The sequence below is a fragment of the Globicephala melas genome, chromosome 9, assembly GCF_963455315.2.
Source record: "Globicephala melas chromosome 9, mGloMel1.2, whole genome shotgun sequence".
Taxonomy (NCBI): domain Eukaryota; kingdom Metazoa; phylum Chordata; class Mammalia; order Artiodactyla; family Delphinidae; genus Globicephala; species Globicephala melas.
Window position 1 is genome coordinate 6029467 of NC_083322.1, and position 27522 is coordinate 6056988.

A 27522-nucleotide genomic window follows, 5' to 3' on the forward strand; every position below is an offset into this window, starting at 1 on the left:
GGAATCCGTCACCTCTCTTCCATTCAAACCCGGCTCACACACACACACGCGGCCGGGGATAGGTGGGGGCCGAAGCACTTTATTGCGGGGGCGCTGGTAAGGGGACTTTAAATTATTCACTTAAATAAAAATGAGGAGGGAGGAGGACGGGGCGAGCACCCCCAGCCCCTGTTCCCTCTGTCCATCTGTCCCTCGGCTGTCCATCCAGGTAGCAGCTACACAGGCATGGGCATCTCGTTGTACTCGTCCACGCCCTCCCGCTCATCAAACACCGGCTCTGCCTCGTTAGCGTCCAGCTGTGGTGGGGCAGAGTCGGAAGGTTGGTGCTGAGCGCGACCCCTTGGCAAGACCGAGGTGGGGCCGGTGGGGTGGGGAGGGGCGCGGGAGCCTTACGCATTTCATCTCTCGCTCGGTGAAGATGCGGGTGAGCACCAGCATGCGGAGCGGCACCGTGAGGATGAGGATGAAGGGGAAGGCCAGGGAGGCAGCCGTGGACATGACGGCCCAGAGCACGGCCAGGCAGAGCAGCTGCAGGGCTGTGAACAGGTGCATACGGAGGGTCCGAACCTGGGGGGGGGTGCAGGGCAAGACAGGTGAGCCCAGGCTTCTCTCCAGCCTCCGAGCGCCCCAGTCCCCAGAGGGCCATCAGGCCTGCCACATCCAGAGGACGACGACCCCTCTCCCCTCCACAGGGGTGGGACGGAAGCGCCTCCTTGGGTCTGCACGGGCTGAATGAGGGCTGGCCAGGGTGGGCAGATGGGGGGCTGGAGGGTGACCCACACAGACCAGGAGGGGGCAGAGGCACAGGGCCCTTCCGAGCCAGGTCTCACCTTCTTGACATAGGTGACGTCTGGGTGGTGTTTGGGTGGCATGAGAAGCAGGTGCAGCCGCTCATAGAACTGGATCCCGTTAAGGGAGGTAACTCCCATGTACAGGAAAATCCCGAAGAGCACAGCCAGGGGGATCTGCCGGAGCAGATCCCCGATGACCAAGGAGAGGCCTGGGGGAGGAGGAGAAGAAACAGCTGGCCCCAGGGCTCTCTACCCCAGTGGCCCTAAGACCCCTCCGGGAAGGCTGGGCGCAAGAGGTGAACGTACCCACAAGCAGGGCAACCAGCAGCCCCGTCACCCGCTGCTCCTTGACCTCCTGGATCTTGGGCTTGTCCCCGGGCGCCACAGCCTTGCTCATGACAGTAAGCGCGTTGGCATGCGTGACGGAGCGGACGGTGGCAGCAGCCAACCAGGGCAAGCCAAAGAGGGCACAGATGCCGCCCATGGCCACGATGAGCAGCAGGTCCAGGTGGAAGCCGGAGCCCTTCTGCAGCATGCGCTCCTTCTTGGAGATGATCAGCCTGGGCGGAGACAGGCACGCACTGAGCCCCGGGCCCAGCCTGGCAGACAACTGTGTCTTTCCAGAGTGCCCAGTCACCTCTGTCTGTTTCTGGAACCTGATGGTCCCTGCCTCTTCCGTCAGGGCGAGGGTCCCATCACAGAACTGAGTCCTATCTGGCCCTCCCCACCCTCCTGGACAGCTCCCAGCCCGTACTGTGCCCATCCGAGCAAACGTCAGTGGGATTTTCTGCTGCCTACAAAGTCAACTCCAGCAGCCAGCCTGCCGGGGGCTCCAGCCCCTCCACGCAGCAGGCGGTCGCCGTCTGCACGGCACCCCGCCTATGCCAGGACCACTCACGTGGTGATCTGTGTCTCCATGAAGATAAGGATGAAGACCAAGATGGCAGGCAGCAGGCTGGCAACCATCATCCACACGGGGAAGGAGCTGCGCTCCCCCAGGGGGTTGATGACCCAGCCCCGCTTCTCTGGGGCTGTCACTGAGATTCCGCTGGGCACGCTCAGCTTCTGCGGGGCAGAGGGTGGGGCCAGGGGCAGGTGAACCTTGGAGGGAGTGCCCTGAGCTGCACTGGGCAGGGTGGACGCCGAAGGCGTGCTGTGGGAAAGGCCTGGTGTCTGCCCAGTTTAGAGGCAGCTCTGGACTCGGGGGCCTGGAGGGGAACGTCCAGAGTCCAGCACCGCCTCACTGCTGCGCGCGCTCCGCCGTACCTGGGTGTAGGTGTCCTCGATACTGTAATCCACAAGCACCATGATGAGGATCGCGATGGGTACCCCAAAGTCCCCGATCACTCGCCGCACCTGTGGGCGAGCACCGTGCTCAGAGGCCCCACGCCTCGCTGCAGCCCCGACTCCGAGTCGCCCCCCTTCCTGTCCCCAGATCTCGCCTCCCTCGGGCCCGCCAGCCCACACACCCGGCCAGGGAAGAACCGGCTGTTCTTGAATTTGCGCAGGAAGAAGGCGATGAAGAAGGTGCCAGCCATGAGCACCAGCGACAACAGGGCGGTGTTGGGCTGGCCCCGGGGCCTCCCCTGCCTGGACGGCCCGGCTGAGCTCTCATTCCTCGGCCCCAGCGTGGCTGCTTCTGCTGCCCCAGCCCACGTGGCGTTCTCGCTACTGTCTGCCTCGGAGCTGTTGGAGACTGAACAGCCGTGGAGGGGATGTTCCTGGAAGATCTGGGGAGAGGACAAAGGATTCTATCAGCTTAACTGGTGAGACATCCGGGACTCAGCTATATGCTAAGTGGGACAGGTAGGGCTGGGGGTGGCTGGCCTGCCCTCAAAGAGCTTGTCTTGATTAAGAAAATGACCGAGGTGACCAGATGTGAGCACAAGACAACTAGCAATTAAGAGAGGGGCTGGTCTGGGACTTCCCTGGCGGTCCAGTGGTTAAGACTGAGCTTCCAATGCAGGGGGTGTGTGGGTTTGATCCCTGGTCAGGGAACTAAGATCCCACATGCCACCCGGCATGGCCAAAAAATTAAAAAAAAAAAAAAAGAGGGGTTGATCTAATTCGGGAAAGCAGCTGCAGACGAGGCTCCAGCCAGGCCTGGAGGAGCGACACAGGGAGCGTGGTGGACCTCGGGGGCACATCTTCTCCTGATCCTGACACAGACACAGACGTGGGTCTGATGCCCAGACCGTGACCCTGTCTGTCACCTTGGGGGCCTTTCCCTTTGACATTCTGGATTGTTCGCCGCTTTAACAAAAGCACAGGGGCTTCCCTGATGGCACGGTGGTTAAGAATCCGCCTGCCAGTGCAGGGGACACGGGTTCAAGCCCTGGTCCAGGAAGATCCCACGTCGTGGAGCAACTAAGCCCGTGAGCCACAACTACTGAGCCTGCGCTCTAGAGCCCACGAGCCACAACTACTGAGCCCGTTCACCTAGAGCTGGTGCTCTGCAACAAGAGAAGCCACCGCAATGAGAAGCCCGCACAACACAACGAAGGGTAGCTCCCCGCCCCCCACACAAAAAAAGAGTAGCCCCCACTTGCCGCAACTAGAGAAAGCCCGCATGCAGCAACAAAGACCCAATGCAACCAAATAAATAAATATATTAAAAAGAAAAAAAAAGAATTCACCTGCCAATGCAGGGGACATGGGTTCAAGCTCTGATCTGGGAAGATCCCACATGCTGCAGAGCAACTAAGCCCATGCGCCACAACTACTGAGCCTGCGCTCTAGAGCCTGCGAGCCACAACTACTGAAGCCCGCGCGCCTAGAGCCTGTGCTCCGCAACAAGAGAAGCCACCACAATGAGAAGCCCGCGCACCACAACGAAGAATAGCCCCCGCTCGCCTCAACTAGAGAAAGCCCGCGCGCAGCAACAAAGACCCAACGCGGCCATAAATAAATAAATAAAGTTATTAAGAAAAAAACAAAAGCACATATTACCTTGGTTATTAAAGATATGTGAGCCATCCACCTAGATATTCAGCCTCACAGGTAATGAAATAATTGCAGAGTAAGCTCATAAGGATCCCCCTTTTCACATCTTAAATTTTTGAAAATTTATTTCACAAAAGATACTGTGAAATATACGTCTTATATGCTGTGAAGCACGCATGCTACTTTTGCAAGAATGTATTTGCAAGTTTAAAAAAAAAACAAAAAAGTGAGTCTTTAAGACTGATCTGAAGCTCTGATGTATATGTTGGTGACAGGGAGGGAGGGTGGGCGGGGAAGGGGTGGGGGCAGCAGGAAGGACCAGCCTAGGTTCCGTGGCTCCATGGGGCAGCCCGGCCTCACGCTCAGAGAACAAAGGGGCAGGACGCCCCCGGCTCCCTCCAGTCCCAAAGCCCGGCCCCTCCTGGGCCAGGTTCCATCAGGCCCACCCACCTTAACCAGCTTGTAGAAGGTCTCGTAGATGAAGATGAGAGAGATGAGGAAGGCGAAGATCTCCTGGGTGAAGCGGGAGACGAAGCGCACCAGGAAGCTCCCCTCCAGGGCCACCATGAGCAGAGCCAGCAGCACCAGCCAGAAGCCAATCCACACGCGGCCCACCAGGTACTCCAGGTCGTTGCTGCTGCAGAACTGGGGCACGGTGGGCAGTCAGGCTCGGAGCCCGGGGCAGGCTAACGGGGTGGGAGTGCTCGGGGAAGAGAACGGGGAGCTGAGCTGGGCAGGAAGGACTAGCCCGGGTAGCCCGTGGCCCCTCACCGAGAAGAAGGCTTCCTCGAAGACCAGCAGGGGCCCCGAGAAACCGATCACCAGCAGCGGCTGGGCCCCCAGCAGGCAGAAGATCACGCCCTGCACTGCCGTGGACATGATCAGCTCCGATACTCCAATCAGGTCATGCGTCTTCTCTCCTAGGGCGGCAAGAGCCAGCTCAGCGGCTGGCGGCCGGGGGGACCCGTGCGCTCCCCACCACGACCTGAAGCCTCTCCTTACCCAGCAGCCCCCCGAAGGTGATGGCAGGAGACAGGGCCGCGAAGTAGATGAAGATGACGGCGGCCAGGCACTGGGGGTTGAGCGCGTCTCGGAAGTCGCTCAGGTAGTGGGGATAGCGGCGCCGCACATCTCGGATCAAGCCCCCAAAAGGCCGGCCTGTCCGCCGAAGGGGATCGTCTTCCACCACACCTGCCACCTCTACCATCTGCAGGAGCGCTGCAACCCAGGCCTCCGTCAGGGCGCCCGTCACAGCCCTCTTCCTCCCGTCCCGCTCTCCTCCGTGTACAACAGACCACCCTCCGGCCTAACCCCCAAGCCCCCAGCCGGCAGCCCAGACCTGGCCCCCGGCCTGCACTGGCCCGTACCCTTATCTTGGGCTGACTTGGGCTCCAGCCCAGCCCCCGGGGGCAACAGCCGGACCTGCTCCTCTCGCTTCTTGAGCATCTGCCGCTGGAAGTGAGCGACGGATCGCAGCAGCTCCTCGCCCTGCACCTCCGAGGGCGGCAGCACCACGCTGCAGTCCAGGAAGGCGTTGATGGCCGTCAGCAGGTCCTCCCGTTCGTCTGCCAGGTAGGCGGCCTCGTGGAATTGCTGCCGAGGCGGGACGGGGCTAGTGAGGACGCGGGACGGGGGCCGGGCCGGGGCCAGGCTGGGTGGGCTGGACGGCAGCTGACCTTGTCGGACATGAGGGTGGAGATGGAGCGGCCGATCTCATGGTAGTCCATGTTGGCACTGCTCGGGCCCAGCAGCAGGAAGAGGAAGCGCACAGGCACCGGCACCTCCAGCACCGCGTCCAGCTCCGCTGCCTCCCGCAGCCGCACGAAGGCCATGGTGGGGCGGGAGAGGAACTCCACGCAGCCTGGGGGCGTGCAGCCGGCATGGGCACGGGAGCAGCAGTTGCCTCCCGGCCCCCAGCGCAGGGGCGCCCCCGAGGCAGGCCCGGCCACCCGTACCCTGCCCCTCGAGCTCGCCCCACATACCCACAAGGACCACCGTAGCCTCGGCGTTCTCAGGGATCTTCTCCAGAAGCTTCAGCTCATGCTTGGACTTGGAGCGGGTGATCCCAGCTGGAGGAGCTGCAGGAGGCAGCTCACGCTGGGGATGCAGGAGAGCAGAGCTCAGCCTGGCTACCCCCCACCCCCGGCCCCGCCCGTTCCCGCCCGACTCGCTTGGCGGTCCTGCAGCCCGAGCCACAGTGGCGGCTGGACCTGACCCAGGCAGGGTCACTTTCTCCCCTCACCTCTCGCTCCACCTCCAGCCGGGTCTCGGGAACACCTCCAATGAGAGGCTCGGTGACGTGGGGGTCGCTCTCGGCGCCCTGGCCGTGGTGATGCCCCAGCAGGGAGCCCAGGGAGCCGGCCGAGATGTTGCGGGGAAAGGAGAAGTCCTTCTCATCACTCGGGTGGCTAGTGGGGCAGCAGGCAGGAGGTGAGGAGGGCCGGCGGCCGGCGCTGGGCATGGGCAGGCGCTGGGCATGGGCGGGCGCTGGGCGCGGGCGGGCAGGGTGTGGCGGGCGGTGCCTCACCTGTGTTTCAGCAGCAGGGCCCTCAGCACGTTGGCTCTGTCCTCGGCCTTGATCTGGTCAGAGATGACCATCTGCTCCACCACCTGGTGGGCCACGCCAGGCAGGGTCTGCTGGTCCAGGTCCAAGAGCACAGCCCCTGGAATAAGGACCACCGCGAGAGGCCCTCATCCCCAGGCAAGATGCAAGGGCGGGGATGGGAGGGAGGGAGAGCGGGAGCGAGGGCAGTCAAGTAAGTGCGGCCAGGGCTCGGTGAGCAGGGCCCAGCGCTGCCCGAGGCCCAAGTCCCACGGCCTCTCTGACCCATTTCTTCCAGCCCCCCTCTCCCTGCAGGAATGCCTGTGGGGCTCAGCAGAGGCCAGGGAACCCCTGCCATCAGAGAGGCCACCGGGGCCGGGTCCTGCCCAGATGCCCCTTCCGGGAAGCACGCAGCAGGAAGTGCCCCGGGCCACCCCCTCGGCCTAGACTGCTCTTCACTGCCAGCAAGTGCATCCTCTGACTTCACTCTAGGGCCCTAGTTCCGCCCTCTGGAGCGCGACACAGCCGGTCTGCGGCCTCGTCCCCATGGCAGCCCTGGAGCCATCTGAACACGTCCCCCTCCAAGTCTAGCAGCTGCTCAAGGACAGTTTCTAGGTCTCTCCACCCCGTCACTGCTCTGAGCTGCCATTTCATATAGAAATGAAGGTCCTTTGAAAAGTCACCAGGTCATTTTTCCGTCAAGGTCAACTCACAGGAACACAGAACTAAAGACCCAACAGAACCGAAGGCCCCCTGAGCAGCCGAAACCAAGATGGCAAAGCCCGGCGATAAAGCACCCGCACTTCGGCGCCTTACCCCAAGCCCTCAAGCCTCACTCAGAGCCGAGTTAGTTTCTGCTAGTTTGGAAATAATTCTGACAGCAGGTTTCTGAGTCCTCAGCTGCTTAGAAGCAGGCCTGCTGACAGCAGCTGGGAGCGATTCCCCAACAGGAAGGAGGAAACGAGCAAACGGCAGAACATCAGACACAGCGCTCGCGAATCCTGCATCCGCGCTCATGCAGTCGTTTACACAGCCCTGCTACAGGTTAGGTCACGTTCCCCAGAGTCTCTAGAATTTCCCAAAGCGTTCCACTAAAACTGTTTGACGACACTGTAGCATCCAAAACATACCAGCTTCCGTTATCTGAAAATATCACTTAGAGAAGCTGCTTGCTGAAGATTCCAGGCAAGAGGAGAGGGTCAGTCCTGCCCTGCAGTCACCCAATGACAGAGCCCGAGGCACGGCAGGCATCGTGACAGGTGATATCATGACAGGAGATGCTCCCTCCTGGGCTCTGGTGACATTACACACCCTGTTGCTCAAGACAAACGTGGGACCGTGTGGTCCTCAGAGAACGGGCTTGGCGGGCGAAGGGAACTCCTGGGGTGACGATGGGCAGGGGGTGGGGCGTGGGTTACCGTGGGCCAGGGTCCGGCGCAGCTCCAGGAGGCTGCGGAACGAGAGGGAGGCCACGTGGGGCTTCCCCCAGCGCTCTGTCTCTTCCTCTACATCCTCCTCGAATTTGATCCAGCGCGCCGTCTCCCGCCACTGAGGCTCCTGGTTTTTGTCCAGCAGCAACTCATTCAGTTCCACAAACACCTTGGGGTGAGATGAGAGGGCATGGCAGGACGGAGGGCACAGGCATGGAGCCTGGGCGAGTTATTAACCCATCTGAGACTGTCCCTCGTCTGTGAAATGGGAGTAATACCACCCCCGTTACTAGAGTACAGCACAGGGACCTAGTGTATAGCACAGGGATTTATACTCAATATTTTATAATAATCTACGAGGGAAAAGGATCTGAAAAAAATAGATATACATGTACGTATAACTGAATCACTTTGCTGTACACCTGAAACTAACACATTGTAAATCAACTGAACTAATGATAATAATAAAAGGGCTCTAATGGGAGCTAAAAAAAAAAGTATACAAAACATTTAGCACAGTATATGACTCTTAGTAACCGTCTGATGAATGGTCACTACACACACACACACACACACAAACTGGAATTTTTTTTTTTTTTTGGCCTCGCCACGCAGCATGCGGAACTTCCCTGACCAGGGATCGAACCGATGGGAAGTGAGGAGTATTAACCACTGGACCACCTGGGAAGTCCTACATTGGAATTCTGTAGGATTCATTTATATGCATTCAAGAACTGGCAAAACTAATTGAGAGTGACCGCAGAGCGGTCACCTCTGAGGGTGGTGACTAGGCAGAGGCCCGAGGGAACTCCCTGAGTGTGGGAAATGTCCTATATCTAGGTAGGGTTGGCCAGGTGTTTACACGTGCAGAGTGTCACAGAGCCGTCTGCTTAACCCGAGTGTGCTTTACCGTGTCTGTTCGACCGCAATAAAAAGGTTACCAAAAATAGCCACTGGGAGGGTCAGGGTTCAGGACCAGAGCCCTGAGGTCTAAGGTGGGCAACATCGCTACGTAACTGAGTGGCCTTGACCAGTCACTGCCCCCGATGTATGATGCCGCCCGGGCCATCATCCTCACAGGTTACGGGAGGACTGGATGAGCACAGAGGTGACTGGATTCTGAAAAATGAAACACGCTGCTCCACGGAGCTGCCTCTGGCCCAAACGGTCTTCAAACACCTTGCTGCCAGCTGCCAGAAAACGGGCATGAAAGGGAAGCCGACCTGTCTAAGATGTGAACCAGAACCGTAAGGCCCACACCAGCAACTGCAGGTAATACCGTAATAACTGTCTGGGGACAGACGGCTACTAGACTTACCGTAGTACACATGTCGTAATATGCTTAAATGTTAAATCGTTATGTTGTACACGGGAGGCTAACAATATTGTGTATCAACTATATTTCAATTAAAAAAAAATCAATGCTGTTTGAAGATGTGTATATTGCACTCTTGTGCAGTGTACAACCTTCAAAACCATACATGGCAACCCTGGTGCTCGAGGTCTGAGAAGGGACCGCAGGTCTGAGAAGGGACGGGGGCTGTGGTAAGAAGACGGATGGGGAGATGCTGCAAGACCGTGAAGCGGAGAAATTACCTCGTGGGGCTTGTGGGGGGCCCGGGGCCGAGCCCGAGGGGTGGGGCCAGGCTCTCGCCCTTCCCGGCCACTCTGCACAGACGCTTTGGCATTCTTCCGCACCAAATGTCGCCGTACCCCAGGAACGTCCTCAAACCGGTGACCTGTGGGTGGGGGGTGGAGGGACAGGATCAAGCGCCCCTTCCTCTTACCCCCACCCTCGTTCCCAGCAGCTCCGGGCTTGGCCCAGGCCCAGCACTCACTCTTCATGAGGTCTAGGTCGGCCGTGGCCAGCGTCTGGGCCTCGCTCTCGTCCGTCGGGACCCGGGGCAGCAGTGCCTGCTCAGCCCCAGTCATGCTGCCGATGCGTCTCCTCTCCTGCAGATTGTAGCTGCGGTGCCCAGGCTGCACTTTGGCCAGGGGGCGCCCAGAGGCACCCCCGTCATCACCTCCCGCTGTGACACTGGCCACAGCCGCCACCTCTTCCACCAGGGCTCTGGACAGACAAAGCAGCCATGAGCCTGAGAAGGCTGGCCCCTCTCCCTCGGCCGGGAGCCACACAGGAAGGACCCAGGAAGGGGACCCCGCTGGACCTCACCCCTCTTCGCTCCCCACCCTCGGTAGGTGCGGATGTAAAAGAGGATTCTGGAAGCAGACCGCCGCATCTAAATCCGGCTCGACCATTTACTGGCTGTGCCCCCCAAGCGATCACACAAGCCACCCGGAACATCAGCTCAGCAGCAAAATGGAGCTAAGGGCAGCCTTCCCAGGTGTGGGGAGAGTGAAGTCCGGAAAAGTACCCAGAGTGGGACCTGCTTCCCCTCCCAGGCACACCCCTAACAATGGACTCGAGGTTCACAGGGTCCCGTGTTTCTAACCAAATGGAGTAAAGTACATGGAAATGGGCCTTTGAAACTGTAGACACCCCACCCCTACCCAACAGTCAAGGAGGATATGAACCCCTGTCCCTTACAGATTCCAGCTTCTGCTCCCGTCCCCCAAGCTGCGATGCCTCCTTTCTCTCTGCCACTGCCAGTGGGTCCCTGTCCCTGACGCACCATTCCAAACCGTTCTCCCGACATCTCACCTCCCACAGCTCCAAGCCCCCATGACAAGTCCCTCCTCTGCCAGGCTTTCTCCACCTACACCTACCTTCCGTGCCCTCACTTCTGCTCGCACCCCTGCCCACAAATCTGACCCACTTTTCCAGCACAACGCTGTGCTCTCTCTGGGGCTCCGCCACCTCCTCCTGGCCGTCCAGCCACCTGCAGGCCTGCGCCCCCAGTGCAGACGGCCAACGCGGACCCAGCTCCATCCACATTGTGCTATCTCCCCAGCGAGCCTGTGCCGCCCTGGAGGGGCAATCCGCCCTTCACTTCCCCGGGTCCTTCGCACTGCCTGGCACCCAGAAACCAACAGGGAGGTGACAGTAGTGACCTTGAGACCCAGTTCAAAGTGATTTCTTCCAAGAAAGCTTCTCTGGCTAACAACCCCAAACTCCAATCACCTACTGGTACCGACACTACACCTGAACCAGGTCGTCTGGCACAGTAACTTGTTCTGATACCATTTCATGAGACCACAAGCAGGGTAGACTGGCAGCTAGCTCCCCAAGAGCAAGAGGGGGTCTCCTGTTGCTCTCACACCCTTGGGGTCCCGGGGGTGCGTGGAGGTCACCCGTCCAGTTCCTGATCCGGGGTTTGACGCTGCTCTACCTGAAGCCATGGGCCGGGGGATGGCAGGGGGTGGGAGAAGACGACTTAGACCACACATCTCTTCCGTGCCGGGCGGACCCATACTTAAACTTCCGTTCACACCACCCTTTAACCCCTACCACCACCTTGCGAGAAAAGTTCTATTATTCTTGGTTTATAGATGGGAAAACAGGCTCAGACACTGTGACTCGTCCAAAGTCAAATCGCAGCGGCAGGACTGGGATTTCTGAACCTGTCTGAGGACCTCAAGGCTCCTGCTTTGTTCCCCACATCAACTCGCTGGTGCCGGCCCGGGAGGTCCCTGTTTGGGGACACTTACCCAGTCTGGGCCCCTTTGGTGGCCTGGGGAGCTGCCTCGTGGTGGGGCAGCATTGGAGGGGGAGATGGACTGGTTGTTTCCGCCTTCCGGTCCGCACCTTCATCCTCCTGGAGAAAGAACTAGAACAGGGACCCGTATGAGCAGGTGAGGCCAGGCCAGGGGTACCGCAGACATCCCCAGGAGCCCTGCCCCCGCTCACCTGCACGGAAGAGGGTGTGGACGCAGGGGGCTGGCTGAGTGCCCGGGCCCCCTCGGCCTCACTGGCCTCATCCTCCTCTTCCTCGCCCTCCTCGATGGTGGGGGTCTCCCCGGTCGGGGAGGCTGCAGGGCGCCTGCGCGGCTTCCGTCCTGAGCCCTGGGGTACTTTTCGGCGCCTAGCGTCGGGAGGCAGGTGGGTGGACAGCGGGTGGTGGATGTGGTGGGAGGACTGCCGGTGGTCTGCAGGGAGGAGGGCGCTTAGCTGCCGGCGGGCACGGCTCCCCGCTCAGCTGGCCGGCCCCCAGTGCCCCCCCCAGGCCCCCGGCTCCATCCTGGCTCCATCCTGGCAGCCAGAGCACCCCTGCCCCCCGCTCGCTCCGCCTCCCCGAGCCCCCTCACATTCAAAGTCTGCCTCCCCGTAGCTTCGGCCCGGCTCCTCCCCTCCTCGGGACCCGGCCTCCTGCAGGATCTCTTCAAACCGCTCCACGCCCAGGGTGCGGTGAAGTTCATCCTCCTCCTGCTCTGGGAAGCCTGGCGTCACAGGGCCCAGGCTCTCTGGCTCCGGCTGTGAAAAAGAACGGGCGGTGAGAACGCACGCACGCACGCACGCACGCACGCACGGGAGACGCTCCTCGAAACCCCACCCCGCCTAGCGGCAGAGTCCAGTACCACCCCCAGCCCCGGCTGCCCTCCCCTCGAGTGCCAGGGACTCGGGACTCGGCACCCACCGCCCAGCGGCCCGTCCCCCGGGTTCCGGGCTCTCAGGACACTGGCTGGGCGCATTCCAGTCAGTTCTAGGGCATGTGGAAAGCGTCTGCCCTGGAAGCCTCAGCAGAAATGCTGTGTCCAGCCCGCAGGTCAAGGTCGGGTGTGTGATCTGGGCCGTTCACACGGCTGATAGTAGTGAACGCAGCCCCTGTGCTCAGGGATGGCGACTGAGCCCGAAAAGTAACTTCTGCAGGCGGCTGTGCTACCTGACCCGGGCTTGGTCTGAATCGAACTAGAGCCCAGCTCCTGGACAGGGATGCGGCGCTTCCCCTTGGGAGTCCGGAGCCCGGGACCTCAGCCGCTGCGGGGCCCCGCCCTGCCCCCACCCTCACTCCCCCCCACCTGAGTCATACTGCAGGAGCGGCGGGACTGCGGTGGCCTGGCGCTTTGGAGAGCTCAGCCTAGCTGAGCAGCCGGCCGCCCAGCCCACGGCCTTGGTCCAACCCCCCCCACACCCCTCCCCCTCCCCCTCGCCCCGCCCGGGCGTCTCAGCTCCAGGCACCGCTAAATATTTGCTCGAGAGCTTCTGGACTTGAAGGGCATCGAGATCTCCAAGGGCAGGGGTACCAGAGCAAGGAAGAGCAAGGGGGAGGTAGGCTGGGAAGAAGGGCGGGCCTTGGAGAGTCTCGGAGGTGGGGTCACGAGCAGCTGGGGGTGGCAGGGATACTGGGCAGGAGAAGATGCAGGGGTGAGGAGTCTGCTTCTCCCCAGCGCACCTCTGCAGCTCTAGCCCGGCTCCCCCCGCACTGGGCCTCACTCTCACCAGAATTAGCACGCGGGCTAGCCCGGGGTGGGGGGAGGAGGGTCAAGAACCCCTTGCACCTGAGGCTGAAGGAGGAAGTCCATGGCCGGCAGGGGTGAACTCGGGAGGGAGGGGGAGGGGACCAGCCGGCGCCTCTTCCTGGTCACGTGCCCCGCTGGGCCAAGGTGACCAATAACGGGCTGATTATGGCACTGGGGTTAATCATTAGCCTTCCCAGGAAGATGGGAGGGGGACACGTGGGGCGGTGGCCACGTGGGGGCCAGGAGGGGCGGGGCTGAGTGGCACGTGGGGCCGGGGGTGCAGCGGTCTGCCCAGAGCTACCTTGCAGCAGACCGGCGCCGCCTATGAGACCCAGTCAGAGGGGGGGGTCGCTGGCTTAGAGACCCAGGCTTCCCAAAGTTCCTCTCTCGCTGAGGCTAAACAACAACCCGGGTCTTCAGGACACAGAGCCTCAACTCCCTCCCTAGGACCAGAAGCTGTCTGACACCCACCCCCCCAACCGACACCTGTCCCAGACCCAGTGCCCCACGCAAGGCCCGGAGCGGGGATGGCGGTGCCCCTCCCAAGTCCCTCACAGGCTCCCCTCCCAGGCCTCTCCGGACACACACGCCCCTGTCTGACACAGACCCGCACCCTGGCCAGAGCCCCGGGGGTGATGGTGGAGAGGGACAGAGGGGCAGCGGGCAATACTCACAGTGCGGAAGGAATCTGCGCCCGAGGCGGGGCGCCGGGGGGCGCTGCTCATGGCCAAATCCTAGCCCTTCTCGCTGTAGCTGCGGCTTTCAGGGCAACAAGGCGGCGGCATAACCTGGGGGGGGCGGGGGAGGAGCAATCACTGCATGAGAGAGGTGCCAGGCCTGCAGGGGCACCCCAACATTGCACAGCCAGGGGAGGGCAGGGCACGGGGCTTCACGGAAGCCCGCCGGCCACGAGGGGTCTCCTGGTTGCACAGGATCCTCCCAGACTAGGAAAGGCCTTAGAGCGGCCCTTGGAGGGTGGGGGGAGCAAAGAGAGTTATTTATGGGAAGAAAAGAGAGGAACAAAGAGAGACAGAGGCAAGCACTGAGGCACAGGAGGCCACAGAGGGCCAAGGGACTAAGCGGAGTGAGGGGGAGAGAGCCGGGGGTGGGAGATGCTGGGGGGAAAAAAAGGCAGACAGGAGTCAAGGCCCAGACCCGGAGAGAAAGCAGCGATCAGGGAGGGGAGACAGAGGAAGCAGGGAGGAGAGGCCGAGCCAGAAACGGGAGCGGTGGCACGGCACACTGAGGCGGGCTGAGACCAGAGAGGGCTGTGCTGGGGGGAGTGAGACACCCCTTGAGGCAGAGACGATGGGCGTATGAAGGAAGGGAGAAAGAGAGCTCTGGAGAGAGCCCAAAACAGCAAGCAACGGGGCTGTTCATGGGCCCCCCTCCTCTGAAAAAAGCCCAGCCCCGAAGTGGGGGGGAGGCTCCCTGGGGGAGGGGCAGGAGCCCAACTCCACTCACTCAGTGGGAGGGAGGAAGGGAGGCTGGCAGGCACAGGCCGGGCACGACTTTATAATGGGGGAGGGGCACGTGACGACCAGAAAGAGGGTGGGCACAGAAACTCCTGCCCTCAGGAGCCGTCCAATCCCTCCCCTCCCCAAGCCTGGGGCCAGGAAAATCTGAGTGGCAGGGCTGATGCCCTCCTGACCGTGACTGTAGGGGTGTCTGGGGAGGACACCGTGCGGGGGGAGGGCAGCGAAAGAGCTGCGGTTAGGGAACCCGACCAGTGCCAACTGGGGTACCTATTCCTAGTGGGGGCAGTGCTGGGGACACCCAAGGCTCTGCGACGGCAAAAGTACCGAAGCTCCCCAGTGTGTCACTGGGGGATCAGGGTTACCGGATTTAGGGCCAACTCGGGGGTAAGACAGGTCAGTGCAGGGTCAAACAATGTAGGTCTGGGGGTCAGTCCGGGGTGGGGAGCCCGGAGCGACACATTCCTGGCCGGCCTTCCAACTCAGCTGACTGCCCTCTTCACCTCCCCCTAGCAGGCCCTCCGCCAGGGCAAGTCTGTGCGGGGGAGAGGGGTGCTGGGGGAGGAAACCCGGTCTGGGAAGGAGTGCCGGCACCTGCCGGCGCCACACGCCCCGCTCCAGGCTGTGCCCTCAGTGCGCTCCTCCATCCTCCCCTCCTCCCTTTACCTCCGCCCCCCCTTCGCCCCCGCCCCCACCATCCCAGAACACAAAGCAGCCTCTGTCCAGAGCATCGATGCCGATAATCCGGGCTGGGGGCACATTCCGGGGACCAGCCCCGACCGGCCCGGAGGATTAGCAACTCTCCCCTGCCCAAGGGATTAGCACTCCGGACCCCCTTGGGGGGCATTAACCACCCCCCAGGTGAATTCGCACATTCCACAGCTCTTCGATGTGGGCCTGGCGGGACTGGGGAGCGAAGGGAGGAGGGAAAAGTGGACCCTGGATTTCAGGCGGCGCCGCCCCCCACACCCAGCACAGAGCTCCCCACCCAGCCAGCCCCCCAGGAGCTAGGTCGAACTCTCCGCGCTCGCCTTTCCCATCCCCACCCAGCTGCTCCCTCTTCTGCCTGACCCCTTGTCCTGACCTGACCCGCCAACCCCTTCCCGGCTCCGCCTCCCAACCCCGAGATCGGGGGCAGAGGCTTGGGGCAACACCTAGGCAGGGCACCCTGGACGGGCTGAAGGATAGAGTAGGGGACCAAAGGGGAGGGTTGTCGTCTTGGAGTCCGTCCAGGAGTTGGGAGGGCCGGCGGCGCCTCCCAGAGAGTACCCCCTCCTGGTGGCAGGGGGCGCGGCACCCTCGCTTTAGGGAACTCTAAGAAGCGGACCCTGGATCCCGCTTCCTACCAGCAATCACTCCTCTCGCCTCCCCATCCTTCTCCCCAAGACCTCGCTTCCCCGCGCCCCAGTCTCCGCCCTTTCCTGCACTTCCACTCCCTCCCAGCTCCGAGTGCCGAGTTCCCCCCTTTCCTTTCCCCTCCCTTCCTCCCTCCGCGGCCCTGGCCCTCCCCCTCCGCCACCTCTCCGCTTACCCGCTTCCTCTGGACTTCGTGCTGCAGGGGTCTCGGGGTCTCTCCCCCTTCTCTGGAGCCCTCGCGCGCTCCCGACGACTCCCCCGTGCCCACCTTGGGGCGCGCCCCCGTCGCTCCCAACTTCTCCCAACTCAACTTTCCCCCGCGCCACAGGCAGGCCAGCCCCCTGCGTGCGCGCCCCCTGGCGCACCGTGCGCGGCCCCGCCGCAGCGGGCTGGGAGGCGCGGAGTGGGGGCCGAGACCCGGGGGCGGAGGCGCGCTCCCAGGCAAGGCCCTGCACTGGGAGCCCAGCGCCGAGGAGGCCGCCCCGGCTGTCCCTCGGCGCTGCCCAGCGAGGTTGCCGCCCCAGGCTTCCCCGCACGGACGCCCCGGGGACGTCGTTTCTTGGCCCCATTAGGCACCTCTGGGCGGAAAGGGGCCCGCCTCATGCTGGGGATCCCAGGCAGGAAAAAGGAGGCACAAAGATGATCAGGAAATTCGAGGCGGAGGAAGTTGAAATATAAATGCATCGGGGTCAAGCTTCTCTCGCGGCCGCGGGCGTCCCCCGCCTCCCACCCGCAGTTTCCCCAGTGCCTCCAAGAAAGCCCCTGTCTTTGCCTGGAGGACAGGGACAGGAGCGGGGGGGGGGGGCGGGGAGCGCGAGAGGGGTGATGGGGGGGATGGATGCCCATTACCCTGAACTTAGACTTTACGAACCGGGGAAATTCTGCCTCGGAGAGATTCCCTGCGGTGACCTTCCTTCTCGAACCCTATTCATAGTCATCACCTGTCATTTAAAGATCTCTGTGTGTACTTCTGGTTTTCTAATAAATTATAACTTGTTCCAGATAAGGAATATACGTTTCGCTTCTTTAGTCTGCCACCGGCTGAAGCACTGTAATGTGTATGCAGAAAACGTTCAGATATAAACGAGTTAATTAACCAATGTTTAGCACCAACTTTGGTTTCGGCGCTGAGGAGTGCTGTTTGGGGGCAGTTATCATCCAGGTCACGTCCCTCAAGAATGCAGTCATGAGACAGAGAGAAGCCGCAAGAAAAATCTATAATCAACTCCTTAAGGGATGAGGTCAAGGCTGCTTCAAGCGTAGCTTCTGCCTGTCCTTCTGTCTGTTGAGGGCAGTAACCAACCTGCCAGCCCTCGGCCACACCCTGGCCGACTCCAGTGGGTCCGGGCTCTGCCGGGGGTGGGGACACCCTCCCAGTGTCCAGCCAGCTTGCCTCGGGATATCAGAGTGTAGCGAAAGGCTGGAGTTGGGTGGGCTCCAAGACGACAAACGGGTCTCACAGGAGAGAGGAGTCTCTGGCGTTTGGTGAATCCAGTCTCCACTGGGGCACACCTGCCTCTCTTTCCAGCCCTGCGGTCAGCTGGTCCCTGTGAAGTCATCGTCAGCAAGATATGGCTCAGAGCCATTCCCCAATCAATCCTGAGGTCACCAGATGGCCTAGGGAGAGGTGGAAACCCGTGCTGAGATTGTCAGGGAGTCGATGGAACCTCAATATCCTCAACCGGGGCAGAGCAGGGCCACCTGGGCTCAGGATGCAGGCCGCAAAAACCCAAACCTTAGAAAGCGCCCTACCCCCACCCCTGCTGCCTTCTGGAATGTGTAGTCCCGGAGAGGTCCTTCTCAAAAGAAGGTTGTAAGCGCTGAAAAGGAATAACACTAGCAGGGCACACTGGGAGCCGCGCGCGACGGCGGGGAGCCGGGAAAACGGACACGCGATGCTTCCTGGGACTTGAAGTCCAAGGGTTGACTCCGCGGTCGAACAGGAGTCCCGGGAGGCAAGTGCTGCAGAGCGCCTGAGCGCAGCCTGCTGGGGGTTGTAGTCTTCTTGTTGTCTAAGGCCCCGGACATTACTGGGAAACCTGGCGCCCTAGGACTACAAGCCCGAGAAGCCCATGCGCAGGCAGTGGGGCGGGGCAGGACCGGAGGCTGGGGTGCCGCCTCCTCTGCAACGCCGGGCCCGGAGTCTCAGAACCCAGGGCCCGCAAGGGTCCTCGCGCGGCTGCCGCGATGCAGAAATACGAGAAGCTGGAGAAGATTGGGGAAGGTAATGGGACCACGAGATGTTCCTGCAAGATCTCTTTCTGCAGACCCTTTAGCATTCCTTGCATCCCGGGCTGCTGTACCGTCAGCAATACCCACAGACTCCAACCTCAGCACTGGCTGCAGCCCTGGCCCTGAGCTCAACACTCCTTGCAGACACCAATCCTCCCCCGTTAGCATTTCCCATAGACGCCCCCCTCCCAACCTTAGCACCCCTGTAGACCCGCCTCCGACCTCTGCACGTGCTGCATATCCTACCCCTGTCCTCAGCGCCACTTGCAGAACTTCACCCACAGTTCTCGCAGCAGACCTCCAACCTCAGCGTTCCTGCCGGCCCTCATTCCTCTCCCAGACCCCTGCTCCCTACTTTCAGACCCTCCAGAAGCTCGGCCTTTATTGTAGACCTCCTCACCCAGCAGCTGCAGCCTCTCCCTGTTGCAGACACCCTTGAGCCATCTGCAGGCTCCTCCCTGCCACATCCCCCACTTCTCCAGGCATCAGAAGTAACACACCCCCACGCTGCTTGCTCTCCCGGCAGGGACCGCCTGGGTTGGGGAAGGGTGCCCCATCCTTTCCCTCAGCCCTGACCTCCTTCCTCTAGGCACCTACGGAACAGTGTTCAAGGCCAAAAACCGGGAGACTCATGAGATCGTGGCTCTGAAACGGGTGAGGCTGGATGATGATGATGAGGTAGGACTGGGGTATTGGGGCCAGGGAGGGAGAGGTTGAGGGCCTAGGCTGGGTGGGATGTGACTGTGGCCCACCTGGCCCCCTCCAATGTGTAGGGAGTGCCGAGTTCTGCCCTTCGGGAAATCTGCCTACTCAAGGAGCTGAAGCACAAAAACATCGTCAGGTGTGTAGATGGGTGGGGTCCTCCTTGCCTGTGTGGTCCGGTGGTGGGGGCTTCAGAGATGGGCTGGGCTGACACTGGGATAGTAGGTGCAGACCTGCGGTGCTGCCTGGCTGAGCACTCGCTTCTCCCTAGGCTCCACGACGTCCTGCACAGCGACAAGAAGCTGACTTTGGTTTTTGAGTTCTGTGACCAGGTGAAAGTGGGACTTGAGGGACAGTAGCCTTGGGAGGATATAGGGACCCAGACTGAGGTTAAACTCTATCCCATCCCCCACCCCCATTCCTTTTTTAGGACCTTAAGAAGTATTTCGACAGCTGCAATGGTGACCTAGATCCTGAAATTGTGAAGGTGAGGATACTGGGGCTGGGGTTGGCGTCCGGATTCAGTGGACGTGCTCTCAGGCCCTGCACAGGGACACTCGGGGCACGAGGGGAGGAGAAAACCCTGGTTCTGTCTCCGAGAGCTTCCATCTTAGCAAAAGCACTTTCACGTGATCGCTTTGACCTGAAGGGAACACTCTGATGTCAGGGACAGGATTTACATTTGAGAGGCAGGAAAATGAGGTTCAGAGAGATTCATTTATTCAACAAATACGTACTGAATGCTTTGCGGTGTGGCAAGCACTGTTCTAGGCCCAGGTTCCAGGGCAAAGAAGTGCTGAATAATAATACAGCACAGCATATACGTTGTTGGTTATGATGTTCGTGTTCAAAGGAGGCCAGGTAGGGGAGAGATCAGTGTGGGCTGGAAAGGTAGGAAGGCCCACCAAGTTGTCAGTTCTGGAAAGGTGGGGACCGGGGCCCCCGTTCACCTTTCGAGTACCCAGCAAAGAACGAAGTAGGTCCTCGATAATGAAGGAGTGATGCTGGGCCGAGCTTGGTGCTGAAAGACTGCTGGGGTTTCAAGGCAAAGCAGAGGGGAGCGTGACCCATCGTTGGGCCCGCTTCAAGACGGTTCGATGAACTCCTCCCTGCCCCTCCCCCAGTCGTTCCTCTTCCAGCTGCTAAAAGGCCTGGGATTCTGTCACAGCCGAAACGTGCTACACAGGGACCTGAAGCCTCAGAACCTGCTCATAAACAGGGTACCTCTGGGCGAGAGGACGGGACCTCAGGGAGGCTGGCGTGGGATGAGGGGAGCTGGACGGGAAGGCGGGAGCGGGGGGGCTGCCCTCAGACTGTGGAAGAGCCCCTCTCCGTGCCCCTCCCCCTCCCCCTCAGAATGGGGAGCTGAAATTGGCTGATTTCGGCTTGGCTCGCGCCTTTGGGATCCCTGTTCGCTGTTACTCAGCTGAGGTGAGCTGCGGGGCGGGAAGTGGGGGTGAGGGAGGGAGTCCCCAGCCAGCATCCCTCAGCTCCTCCGGGACTCCTCTCTGAGCGCTCTCCTCCCCAGCCCTCAAACTGGGGGTCCCTGTGGTGGGGTCCTTTCCAGGTGGTCACACTGTGGTACCGCCCACCGGATGTCCTCTTTGGGGCCAAGCTGTACTCCACGTCCATTGACATGTGGTCGGCGGGCTGCATCTTCGCAGGTGACACGCCGGGGTCTGCGGGGGCAACTCCGTCTCCCGTTTGAGTGAACAAAGAGGGTCTGGAGGGTCCCCTCTGGGGAAGGGAGTGGGGCCCCTGGGTGGGGAGGAGGCAGGGCAGGGCTGTGGGGGGCGCTTCTTCGCCTGTCACCCCCGCCCCCCGCCTCTCTCCCAGAGCTGGCCAACGCGGGGCGGCCCCTGTTTCCTGGCAACGACGTAGATGACCAGCTGAAGAGGATCTTCCGATATTCTTCCATCTCCCTTCACCTCAGGCCCTCTGGGAGGGGATCTGGAAGCCCCTGGAGCTCAGAGTGCAGGCAGGGAGGGCGGCGGTGGGCTGGGCTAGGCCTGGTCAGGGCTTCTCCTGAGGGCAGAGGGTGCCCGCCGCCAGCTGGAGAGCCTGCAGCCTGCAGGCAAGGAGGGCTCACTCCTCCAACTGAGAGCCGAATCCTTAGGCTGAAGGAGCCAAAAGGAGCAGGGGGACGATTAGTGAGAGTGGGGGACCGCTGACCGCTTCATCAGGACCATGGACCTCAGGGTTTAGGTCAAAGTCGTTAACGGCTATACAGAACCTGGCCTGCAGAAAACGGCACGCAGCTGGGACTGCGTCTGAGGGTCGCGTGGGCCGGGGGCCGCCTTCTGTCGTGAGCTGGGGGATAAAGTGAGGGGGGCAGGGGTGGGTATGAGGAATCCCCCTTCCCCAGGGGAAGAGCCCCTCACCTGCCCCTTTCCACCTGAGTGATCCTTGACCCCGTGGACACGCTGCTGGGGACACCGACCGAGGAGCAGTGGCCCGCCATGACCAAGCTGCCGGACTATAAGGTGTGACGGGTAATGGGCTCATGCATGGTTCGTCAGTGGCGCCCCTTAGGTCCTGGCCCTAGCAGCCTCCAGGGCCCCCGCACCCCCGGCTGACTCACCCTGCCCCCCACAGCCCTACCCGATGTACCCAGCCACAACGTCCCTGGTGAACGTCGTGCCCAAGCTCAGTGCCACAGGGAGGGACCTGCTGCAGGTGACCAAGGGCAGGGTACGGGGGCGGGGCTGGGGCCGGGGCACTTGTCGGGAGGGACCCGGGGAGCGCAGGGCTCTGGGCGTGAACCTGCCTCGCCTTCTTCTGTGCGTCCAGAACCTCCTGAAGTGTAACCCGGTCCAGCGCATCTCAGCAGAAGAGGCCCTGCAGCACCCCTACTTCTCCGACTTCTGCCCCCCCTAGGCTCCAGGCCCCCGGCGGCCAGGCTGGGGCCTGGCCTATTTAAGCCCCCTCTGGGGAGGGGAGGAAAGGCAGGGATGCACGGTGTGCCAAGCTCCAGCTGTGCTGGGCCCAACCAGGGTGGAGGTGCCCTAACCCGTGTTCTTCACTCCCTCCGTGGACTTTATTTAATTTCATAAATTGGCTCGTTTCCCACAGTTTGGCTGATGTGCTGGAAAAGTGGCTCTGGGCGGGGGGTGGGGGTGTGGTGCTGGGGGGGCCTGAGGCTCTGTTTCGCTTCCCCACCCTCTGCAACCCTGCTTCCAGCTCCAACACAACCCAGCTGTCCGGCCCTGGCTCTGCTACTCTGAGTGGCTGGAGGCTGGGGGTTGGAGGCTATGACCCTTACCCTTAGGTCTGCACCAGACCCTTACCCTTAGGCACTGCCACCACATGTGTGCGTATGTGCTCGTGCCCTTCCCTTTCTCTGCCCAGGAGGCGTTAGGCTCCCAGTGTCTGAGAGCAAGGATGGGCTTCTACCAGAATGCGGAGAAAAGAGCCGGGCCTTTCTTTATGGTTCTTGTCCCACGTGTACCCGCCCTGCCACTTCCCTCTTCACGCCCCCCACACCCAGGCCCTCAGGCTGAGACAGGAGGCACCCAAAGCGGTGGTTGGGAGCACCCCCTCCCCGGCTCCCTTATTTGTCATTTTCCAGTATTTAGGGTGCCGAGAAGGAGCTGAGAAAGCGGGCCTGGGCGTGTGCTTACTGGCAGGGGTGGGAAGGGAGGGCCTGGGCTCCCCCCCCCCAAGCTGGGGCCTGCAATTCTTGTGCAAAGGCTGCGGAAGCAGGAGCGGTTCCTGTGCGGGGCGGGCAGGCTGACACTCGGTCCCAAGTGTGAGAAAGTCACGAATGCCTAAGACAGGACAGCAGCTTGTGTTCTTGGAAGCGGGCTAGCCACGCCAGCTTCTCCCCACCGGCTCCGCCGCTTCTTGCCGGGCTCTGGATCAGAGCCTTCTGCCAGCCCTTCCCTGATCGGACCCCGAGTGCGGCTGTCCTAGCACCGCCGCCTCTGCCTTCACACCCGGCTTTGGGCTCCATTCACTCTGAGATGTCGGTTTGACAAACTCATTCACACTGAGGTTCAAGTAACCCATGGCCGCTTACTATTCTCTCGTCGAGAGATTTCTGGAGGTTAACGTTTCAGACATCACGTCTGCTGGGTGATGGCTGGCAGAGAGGTCTTGTGCCCGAGTAGGGCTGACTGTGGCCTGGCTGGTCTGCCTGTAAGTGGAACAGCTGAGGCTGAGGCACTAGAACTTTATTTGGGGTGAAGGTGGACAGACACTTGCGGGCTGGCCACGGCCAGGATGTCAGGGTGCGGCCCTGAAGACGCAGACGCCCCATCTAGAGCTGGGTGACGAGGTAGCAGGTGCGTTGAGAGGAAGAGAGCGTCTTGGTGACGGCACAGGGAGGGGTGGGAGGCCTGGGGAGACACGGACCACGGCCCTGGGATGGGAGGCCTCTCACCCACTGCCCTGCCCCTGCCCTCCGGACTGGAACTGCCCCGTCTCCCTTGACCTTAGGGGGCCATTTCTTGTTACCTGGAGCCCAGGCTGAGGTGTGGAACTGGGGTTCGTTGGCTGCCCAGCCCTTCCTGAAGCTGTGGGAGGAGGGTCAGAGATTGGGGGTGGCGGCAGCGGGGATGCTCCCTCCCAGAGACCAGCCAAGGTCACTGCACGCCCCTCCCCCATCACTTTTTCTCAGCTGGGTGGGGGGGTGTTCTACACTCAGGAGGAGGGGCTCAGCACCCACGGTGGAGACGGCAGGGGAGGCGGGGGGGCTATTACCAGGTTGGCGCTGGAGTGCCTTTGGGAGCGCTTTCGGTTCCAGAAGTATCCCAGGACTCTGTCCCGGAACACCTGGGGGAAGCAGTGCTGGAGGTGGCCAGCGCATACCTGACCCCTGGATCCTGCGGCGTGACTCTGCCCGCCTCCCACAGCTGGAGCCCAGGCCCACCCACCTCACAGAGGTAGTCCAGGATCTCAAGGACAGTGAGCAGGCTGGCGCCGATGAACAGCCCCATCTGGCCCCCAATGTCACCTGTGGAGACCGGGTCACCTGTCAGCTCTGCCCACACCTCCCCAGGCCGCAGGTTGCCTGCACGCGCACACACACACACACACACGCACGCACACACGCACAGACACGCACACACAGAGACACGCACACACGCATGCACAGACACACGCGCACACGTGCACGCACACACAGACACGCACACGCATGTACAGACGCACGCGCACACGCGCGCGCACGCACGCACCGAGCAGCTCCGACATTTCGTAGGCCTTCTTCTGCTCCACCGTCTCGTAGTTGAGGGCCTCAAAGAAGATGTCCAGCATCAGCACGTTCTCCCTGGAGGAAGAGAGGCCAAGAGTGTTCGCTGGATGCCCCCAGTGCCAGCTGCTGGCAGGAACAGGTGCCCCATTCTCTGGTCTCTGAGTCCTTTCATGAGCCCTGGGGAGGGGTGTCACCGTCCCCATTTTCGGAAGAGCTGGTGTCAGAAAGGTTAAGCAGCTTGCCCAGAGTCCCCGAGCCCGGTAATGATGTGTAGCTTGGTGTCCCATCCCTGGGCGCTGCGCACGGAGGCTTGGCCCGGAGGTTCGGTGCTCGCCTTAACCCCGGGGCCCCGGGCCCCCGGCCCCCTGCACGGCTCACGCGATGTAGGCCTCGCTGCGGTTGTGCTTCCGGGCCAGGTAGCGGGCGGCGGCGCGGCTCGGCATCCGCACCATGGAGAGCTCCTTGGCGTAGCGCGTGCTGGCGCACGGGTTGGGACAGGTGCACGCGTCCTTCTGCAGCATGGCGTCTGCGGGCCACAGGCGCCTGGGTCAGGGCCGCCCACCCCGCGGCGTCGGGGTCGCGGGTAGAGCGGGGTGGGGACGGGATGCGGAAGACGCTTGCCCCTTACCCAGCGCCGGGTGGGCACAGTCCTTGTACTGCTGGGGGCTGCACACCGGCGCGCCGCCTGCACGGGGGCAGAGGAGACAGCTTCAGGAGCGGCGCCCCCCGGGCCTCCCCGCCTCCCCGGACCCCCTCCTCCGCTGCCCCCATCCCCTTACCTGGCATATGCATCATTCGGCAGCCGCACTTCCGAGCCACGTAGCGGCTCTCGCAGGCCAGGCGACACCCTATTAGACTATAGGGAGGGCTGGGGCCTAGGCTGGGCCTGGGGGGGTCCAGAGGACCGGAGGGTTCCGGCTCAAAGTCAGGGTCCAGAGAGACAGAGCTGCAGTCACCCCAGGGCGGCGGCAGGAAGCTCAGCTGTAGGCGGACAAGTTAAGGAGGCTCTGGGAGAAGCGGGGGCCGCGTAGAACGCGAGATCGCTGGGACGGTTCTGAGGAGCTGGGGCTGGGGTCCGAGGTGGCGCGGGCTCAGGAGGGGGCGGGGCCCGGTTCTGAGGAGCTGGGGCTGGGGTCTGAGGTGGCGCGGGCTCAGGAGGGGGCGGGGCCCGGTTCTGAGAAGCTGGGGCTGGGGTCTGAGGTGGCGCGGGCTCAGGAGGGGGCGGGGCCCGGTTCTGAGGAGCTGGGGCTGGGGTCTGAGGTGGCGCGGGCTCAGGAGGGGGCGGGGCCCGGTTCTGAGAAGCTGGGGCTGGGGTCCGAGGTGGCGCGGGCTCAGGAGGGGGCGGGGCCCGGTTCTGAGGAGCTGGGGCTGGGGTCCGAGGTGGCGCGGGCTCAGGAGGGGGCGGGGCCCGGTTCTGAGGAGCTGGGGCTGGGGTCCGAGGTGGCGCGGGCTCAGGAGGGGGCGGGGCCCGGTTCTGAGGAGCTGGGGCTGGGGTCTGAGGTGGCGCGGGCTCAGGAGGGGGCGGGGCCCGGTTCTGAGGAGCTGGGGCTGGGGTCCGAGGTGGCGCGGGCTCAGGAGGGGGCGGGGCCCGGTTCTGAGGAGCTGGGGCTGGGGTCCGAGGTGGCGCGGGCTCAGGAGGGGGCGGGGCCCGGCTTCGGAGGCACAGAGAGGATACTTGCTGCTTCTGGCAGGACACAAAGGTCTGGTAGCCAGGGGCCGCCCCGAAGCCCTGCTGGTCAACGAGCGGCGGCTCCTCCTGGCTGTGGATCTGCACTCGGATCCCCACCTCAAACGGCGTCTCCTCTGCAGGGAAGGGGGGACCCTGAGTCCCAAGAGGCCCCCTCCTGCAGCCCCCTCTCCCCAGGGCTGTGACCAACTAAACCCACCCACTTCCCATGGGAAAGGACAGGCCTGGGGCCCCCCCGCACCTCCACTTCTCCCCAGGGCCTTCTGCACCCCACCTGCCACTCCCCGGCCTCGCCCGTGCGCCCCGCACCCGTGTCCCTCCACACGGGCAGGTACTCATCCTGCTGCACGTCCAGCAGCACCTCCAGCCCGTTGCCCATGCCGCCCTTGGGAGTGGTGAGCAGCTCTGCGCCTTCGGCGCCGGAGTTGAAGCTGTAGCACTGCCCCATGCGGGTGAAGACCTGGGGCAGGGCAGGCACGTGGCAGACCTCGCCAGGGAACCAGGCGCTCAGTGCGAGCACCGTGGGACCCCTCCCGCCCCATCCTCTATCTGGGTCTCTTCTTTGAACACTGAAGCCCACATCTTAATGCCCCGAGACCCTCCCTCAACCGGCACATGTAGCTGGACCCTCGCTGCACTGTGACCGGCTAACCCTGCCCCTTTCCCACAGGAAAGGACAGGCTTGGACCCTCCAGTTCCTCGCTCCCACCTCCGCCCCCAGCCCAGGGCACAGCCTGCAGGGCAAGTGTTTTTTGGAGACTGGCATGAGGAAGAGGGGCCCAGCTGCCCCCTTCAGGTCTGGCAGCATGTGGAAGAGGCAGCGGGGAAACCAGCACCCTCCCCCTGGCAGAGAGGAGGGTCTCCTGCCCTAGAACACCAGATCCCCCCACCCCCCAGGAGCAGGCTCTCCACAGACCAGACCTTGGGCCCAGAGCCAGCCGGGGTGAGTGCCCCTGGCTGGGAGGCGTGACCTTGCATGCTGCAGTCCAGCTGAGCAGCAGGGAGGGGCCCGAGGAGGACAGCTTCCTGGCTGAACAGAAAGGCACTGGTGGGGTGGGGAAGGAAAGGATCCCCCAGCATGGCTGTTAAGGTTCCCTGGCTCTGGGGGAGTGTGGGTCGGCAAGGCCCAGCAGGGACCGCCTGGCGCTCCCGGGCCCCTGGCTGGACGGATCGGGCGGCCGGCTCACCGTGGTGAAGTTCTCGGGCCCACACAGCCAGCCTCGGTAGCGGCAGGCCAGCAGCATGTCCTCGAGGGCGTGCCCGGCCCGGGCGTAGAGCCGGGCCACGTCGAAGGTGGGGCTGGGCATGAAGCCGGGCGGCGCGGGGGGCCGGCCCAGGGCACGCAGGTAGGCGGCGTGCTCGGTGGGCTCCAGGCCCAGCAGTGCGGGCCCGGCCCAGTGCAGGTCATTGGGCGTGAGGCGTGAGCGGCGCAGCGGGTTGATGTTGCACAGGGTGACGGCCGGGAAGGTGAGCCGGCGGCTCTCACGCTCCTCCAGGGCCGTCTCGTGGTGGAACTCCCCGTAGTAGCGCACCCTCCCAGCCACCTGGTAGAGGAGGGTGGCCAGTGCCAGGAGCACGGCTGTGGTCCACAGCCCCCGGCGCACCATCGGGCCCCCCGGGCCGAAGACGTGGCCCAGGCCGTGCATCGAGCAGCTGCTGGCAAACACGCGGATGTCTGAGGCCGGCGACTGGGCCTCCTCCAGCCCTGAGGGGCGCTTCATGGCCGGAGCCCAGGGCGCGGGGGGAACCAAGCTACAGAGGCTTAGGACCTGGAGGAGAGAGGGTTGGTCCGAGGACTGGAGGGGCTGAGAG

The 27522-nt window shown here is 62.5% G+C and overlaps 3 protein-coding genes across 10 annotated transcripts; 1 reads left to right on the forward strand and 2 right to left on the reverse strand.

Annotated features, from left to right (window-relative positions):
• Positions 1–59: 59 nt before the first annotated feature.
• SLC4A2 (solute carrier family 4 member 2) lies at positions 60–18432 on the reverse strand. 3 transcript variants are annotated; one of them, XM_060305119.2, is made up of 24 exons: positions 18374–18432; positions 16767–17512; positions 13739–13852; positions 11913–12078; positions 11515–11753; positions 11316–11434; positions 9545–9777; positions 9303–9445; positions 7695–7875; positions 6262–6397; positions 5977–6142; positions 5717–5831; positions 5411–5595; positions 5102–5327; positions 4737–4952; positions 4506–4654; positions 4185–4379; positions 2261–2521; positions 2058–2147; positions 1690–1856; positions 1098–1351; positions 831–1000; positions 394–567; positions 60–296 (listed from the first exon to the last, which is right to left on the reverse strand). In XM_060305119.2, the coding sequence occupies exons 3-24, from the start codon at positions 13787–13789 to the stop codon at positions 216–218; spliced, it is 3717 nt and encodes a 1238-aa protein (XP_060161102.1). In that variant the 5' UTR covers positions 13790–13852; positions 16767–17512; positions 18374–18432; the 3' UTR covers positions 60–215. The 3 variants fall into 3 exon arrangements, with proteins under 3 accessions (XP_060161102.1, XP_030710082.1, XP_030710081.1); XM_030854222.2 differs by lacking the exon at positions 18374–18432 and having other exon boundaries at positions 16767–17687; XM_030854221.2 differs by lacking the exons at positions 16767–17512; positions 18374–18432 and adding an exon at positions 16071–16219.
• CDK5 (cyclin dependent kinase 5) lies at positions 17972–21900 on the forward strand. 2 transcript variants are annotated; one of them, XM_030854238.2, is made up of 12 exons: positions 17972–18119; positions 18717–18805; positions 18901–18968; positions 19101–19161; positions 19260–19316; positions 19954–20049; positions 20186–20260; positions 20397–20493; positions 20666–20735; positions 21252–21312; positions 21425–21505; positions 21620–21900. In XM_030854238.2, the coding sequence occupies exons 1-12, from the start codon at positions 18083–18085 to the stop codon at positions 21704–21706; spliced, it is 879 nt and encodes a 292-aa protein (XP_030710098.1). In that variant the 5' UTR covers positions 17972–18082; the 3' UTR covers positions 21707–21900. The 2 variants fall into 2 exon arrangements, with proteins under 2 accessions (XP_030710098.1, XP_030710097.1); XM_030854237.2 differs by lacking the exons at positions 21252–21312; positions 21425–21505; positions 21620–21900 and having other exon boundaries at positions 20666–21161.
• Positions 21900–27491, reverse strand: ASIC3 (acid sensing ion channel subunit 3). 5 transcript variants are annotated; one of them, XM_060305122.1, is made up of 11 exons: positions 26898–27491; positions 26020–26170; positions 25699–25826; positions 24803–25004; positions 24652–24708; positions 24402–24549; positions 24007–24098; positions 23704–23783; positions 23531–23602; positions 23285–23343; positions 21900–23166 (listed from the first exon to the last, which is right to left on the reverse strand). In XM_060305122.1, the coding sequence occupies exons 1-11, from the start codon at positions 27429–27431 to the stop codon at positions 23088–23090; spliced, it is 1602 nt and encodes a 533-aa protein (XP_060161105.1). In that variant the 5' UTR covers positions 27432–27491; the 3' UTR covers positions 21900–23087. The 5 variants fall into 5 exon arrangements, with proteins under 5 accessions (XP_060161105.1, XP_030710079.1, XP_060161106.1 ...); XM_030854219.2 differs by having other exon boundaries at positions 21900–23189; XM_060305123.1 differs by lacking the exon at positions 23531–23602.
• Between the last annotated feature and the right edge of the window lie 31 nt (positions 27492–27522).

Coding starts and splice junctions, on each gene's coding strand:
- SLC4A2 (XM_060305119.2), bottom strand. CDS start 13,789: ATGAGCAGCGCCCCCCGGCGCCCCGCCTCGGGCGCAGATTCCTTCCGC. Junction 6,398..7,694: donor GCGCCGGACCCTGGCCCACG/GTAACCCACGCC, acceptor TCCTTATTCCAG/GGGCTGTGCTCTTGGACCTG. Junction 1,857..2,057: donor TCGAGGACACCTACACCCAG/GTACGGCGGAGC, acceptor TCTGCCCCGCAG/AAGCTGAGCGTGCCCAGCGG.
- CDK5 (XM_030854237.2), top strand. CDS start 18,083: ATGCAGAAATACGAGAAGCTGGAGAAGATTGGGGAAG. Junction 19,317..19,953: donor TAGATCCTGAAATTGTGAAG/GTGAGGATACTG, acceptor CCCCTCCCCCAG/TCGTTCCTCTTCCAGCTGCT. Junction 20,261..20,396: donor TTCGCTGTTACTCAGCTGAG/GTGAGCTGCGGG, acceptor GGTCCTTTCCAG/GTGGTCACACTGTGGTACCG.
- ASIC3 (XM_060305120.1), bottom strand. CDS start 27,431: ATGAAGCGCCCCTCAGGGCTGGAGGAGGCCCAGTCGCCGGCCTCAGAC. Junction 24,550..24,651: donor CTGTGCCCACCCGGCGCTGG/GTAAGGGGCAAG, acceptor TGTGGCCCGCAG/ACGCCATGCTGCAGAAGGAC. Junction 24,099..24,401: donor CGCAGCGAGGCCTACATCGC/GTGAGCCGTGCA, acceptor CTCTTCCTCCAG/GGAGAACGTGCTGATGCTGG.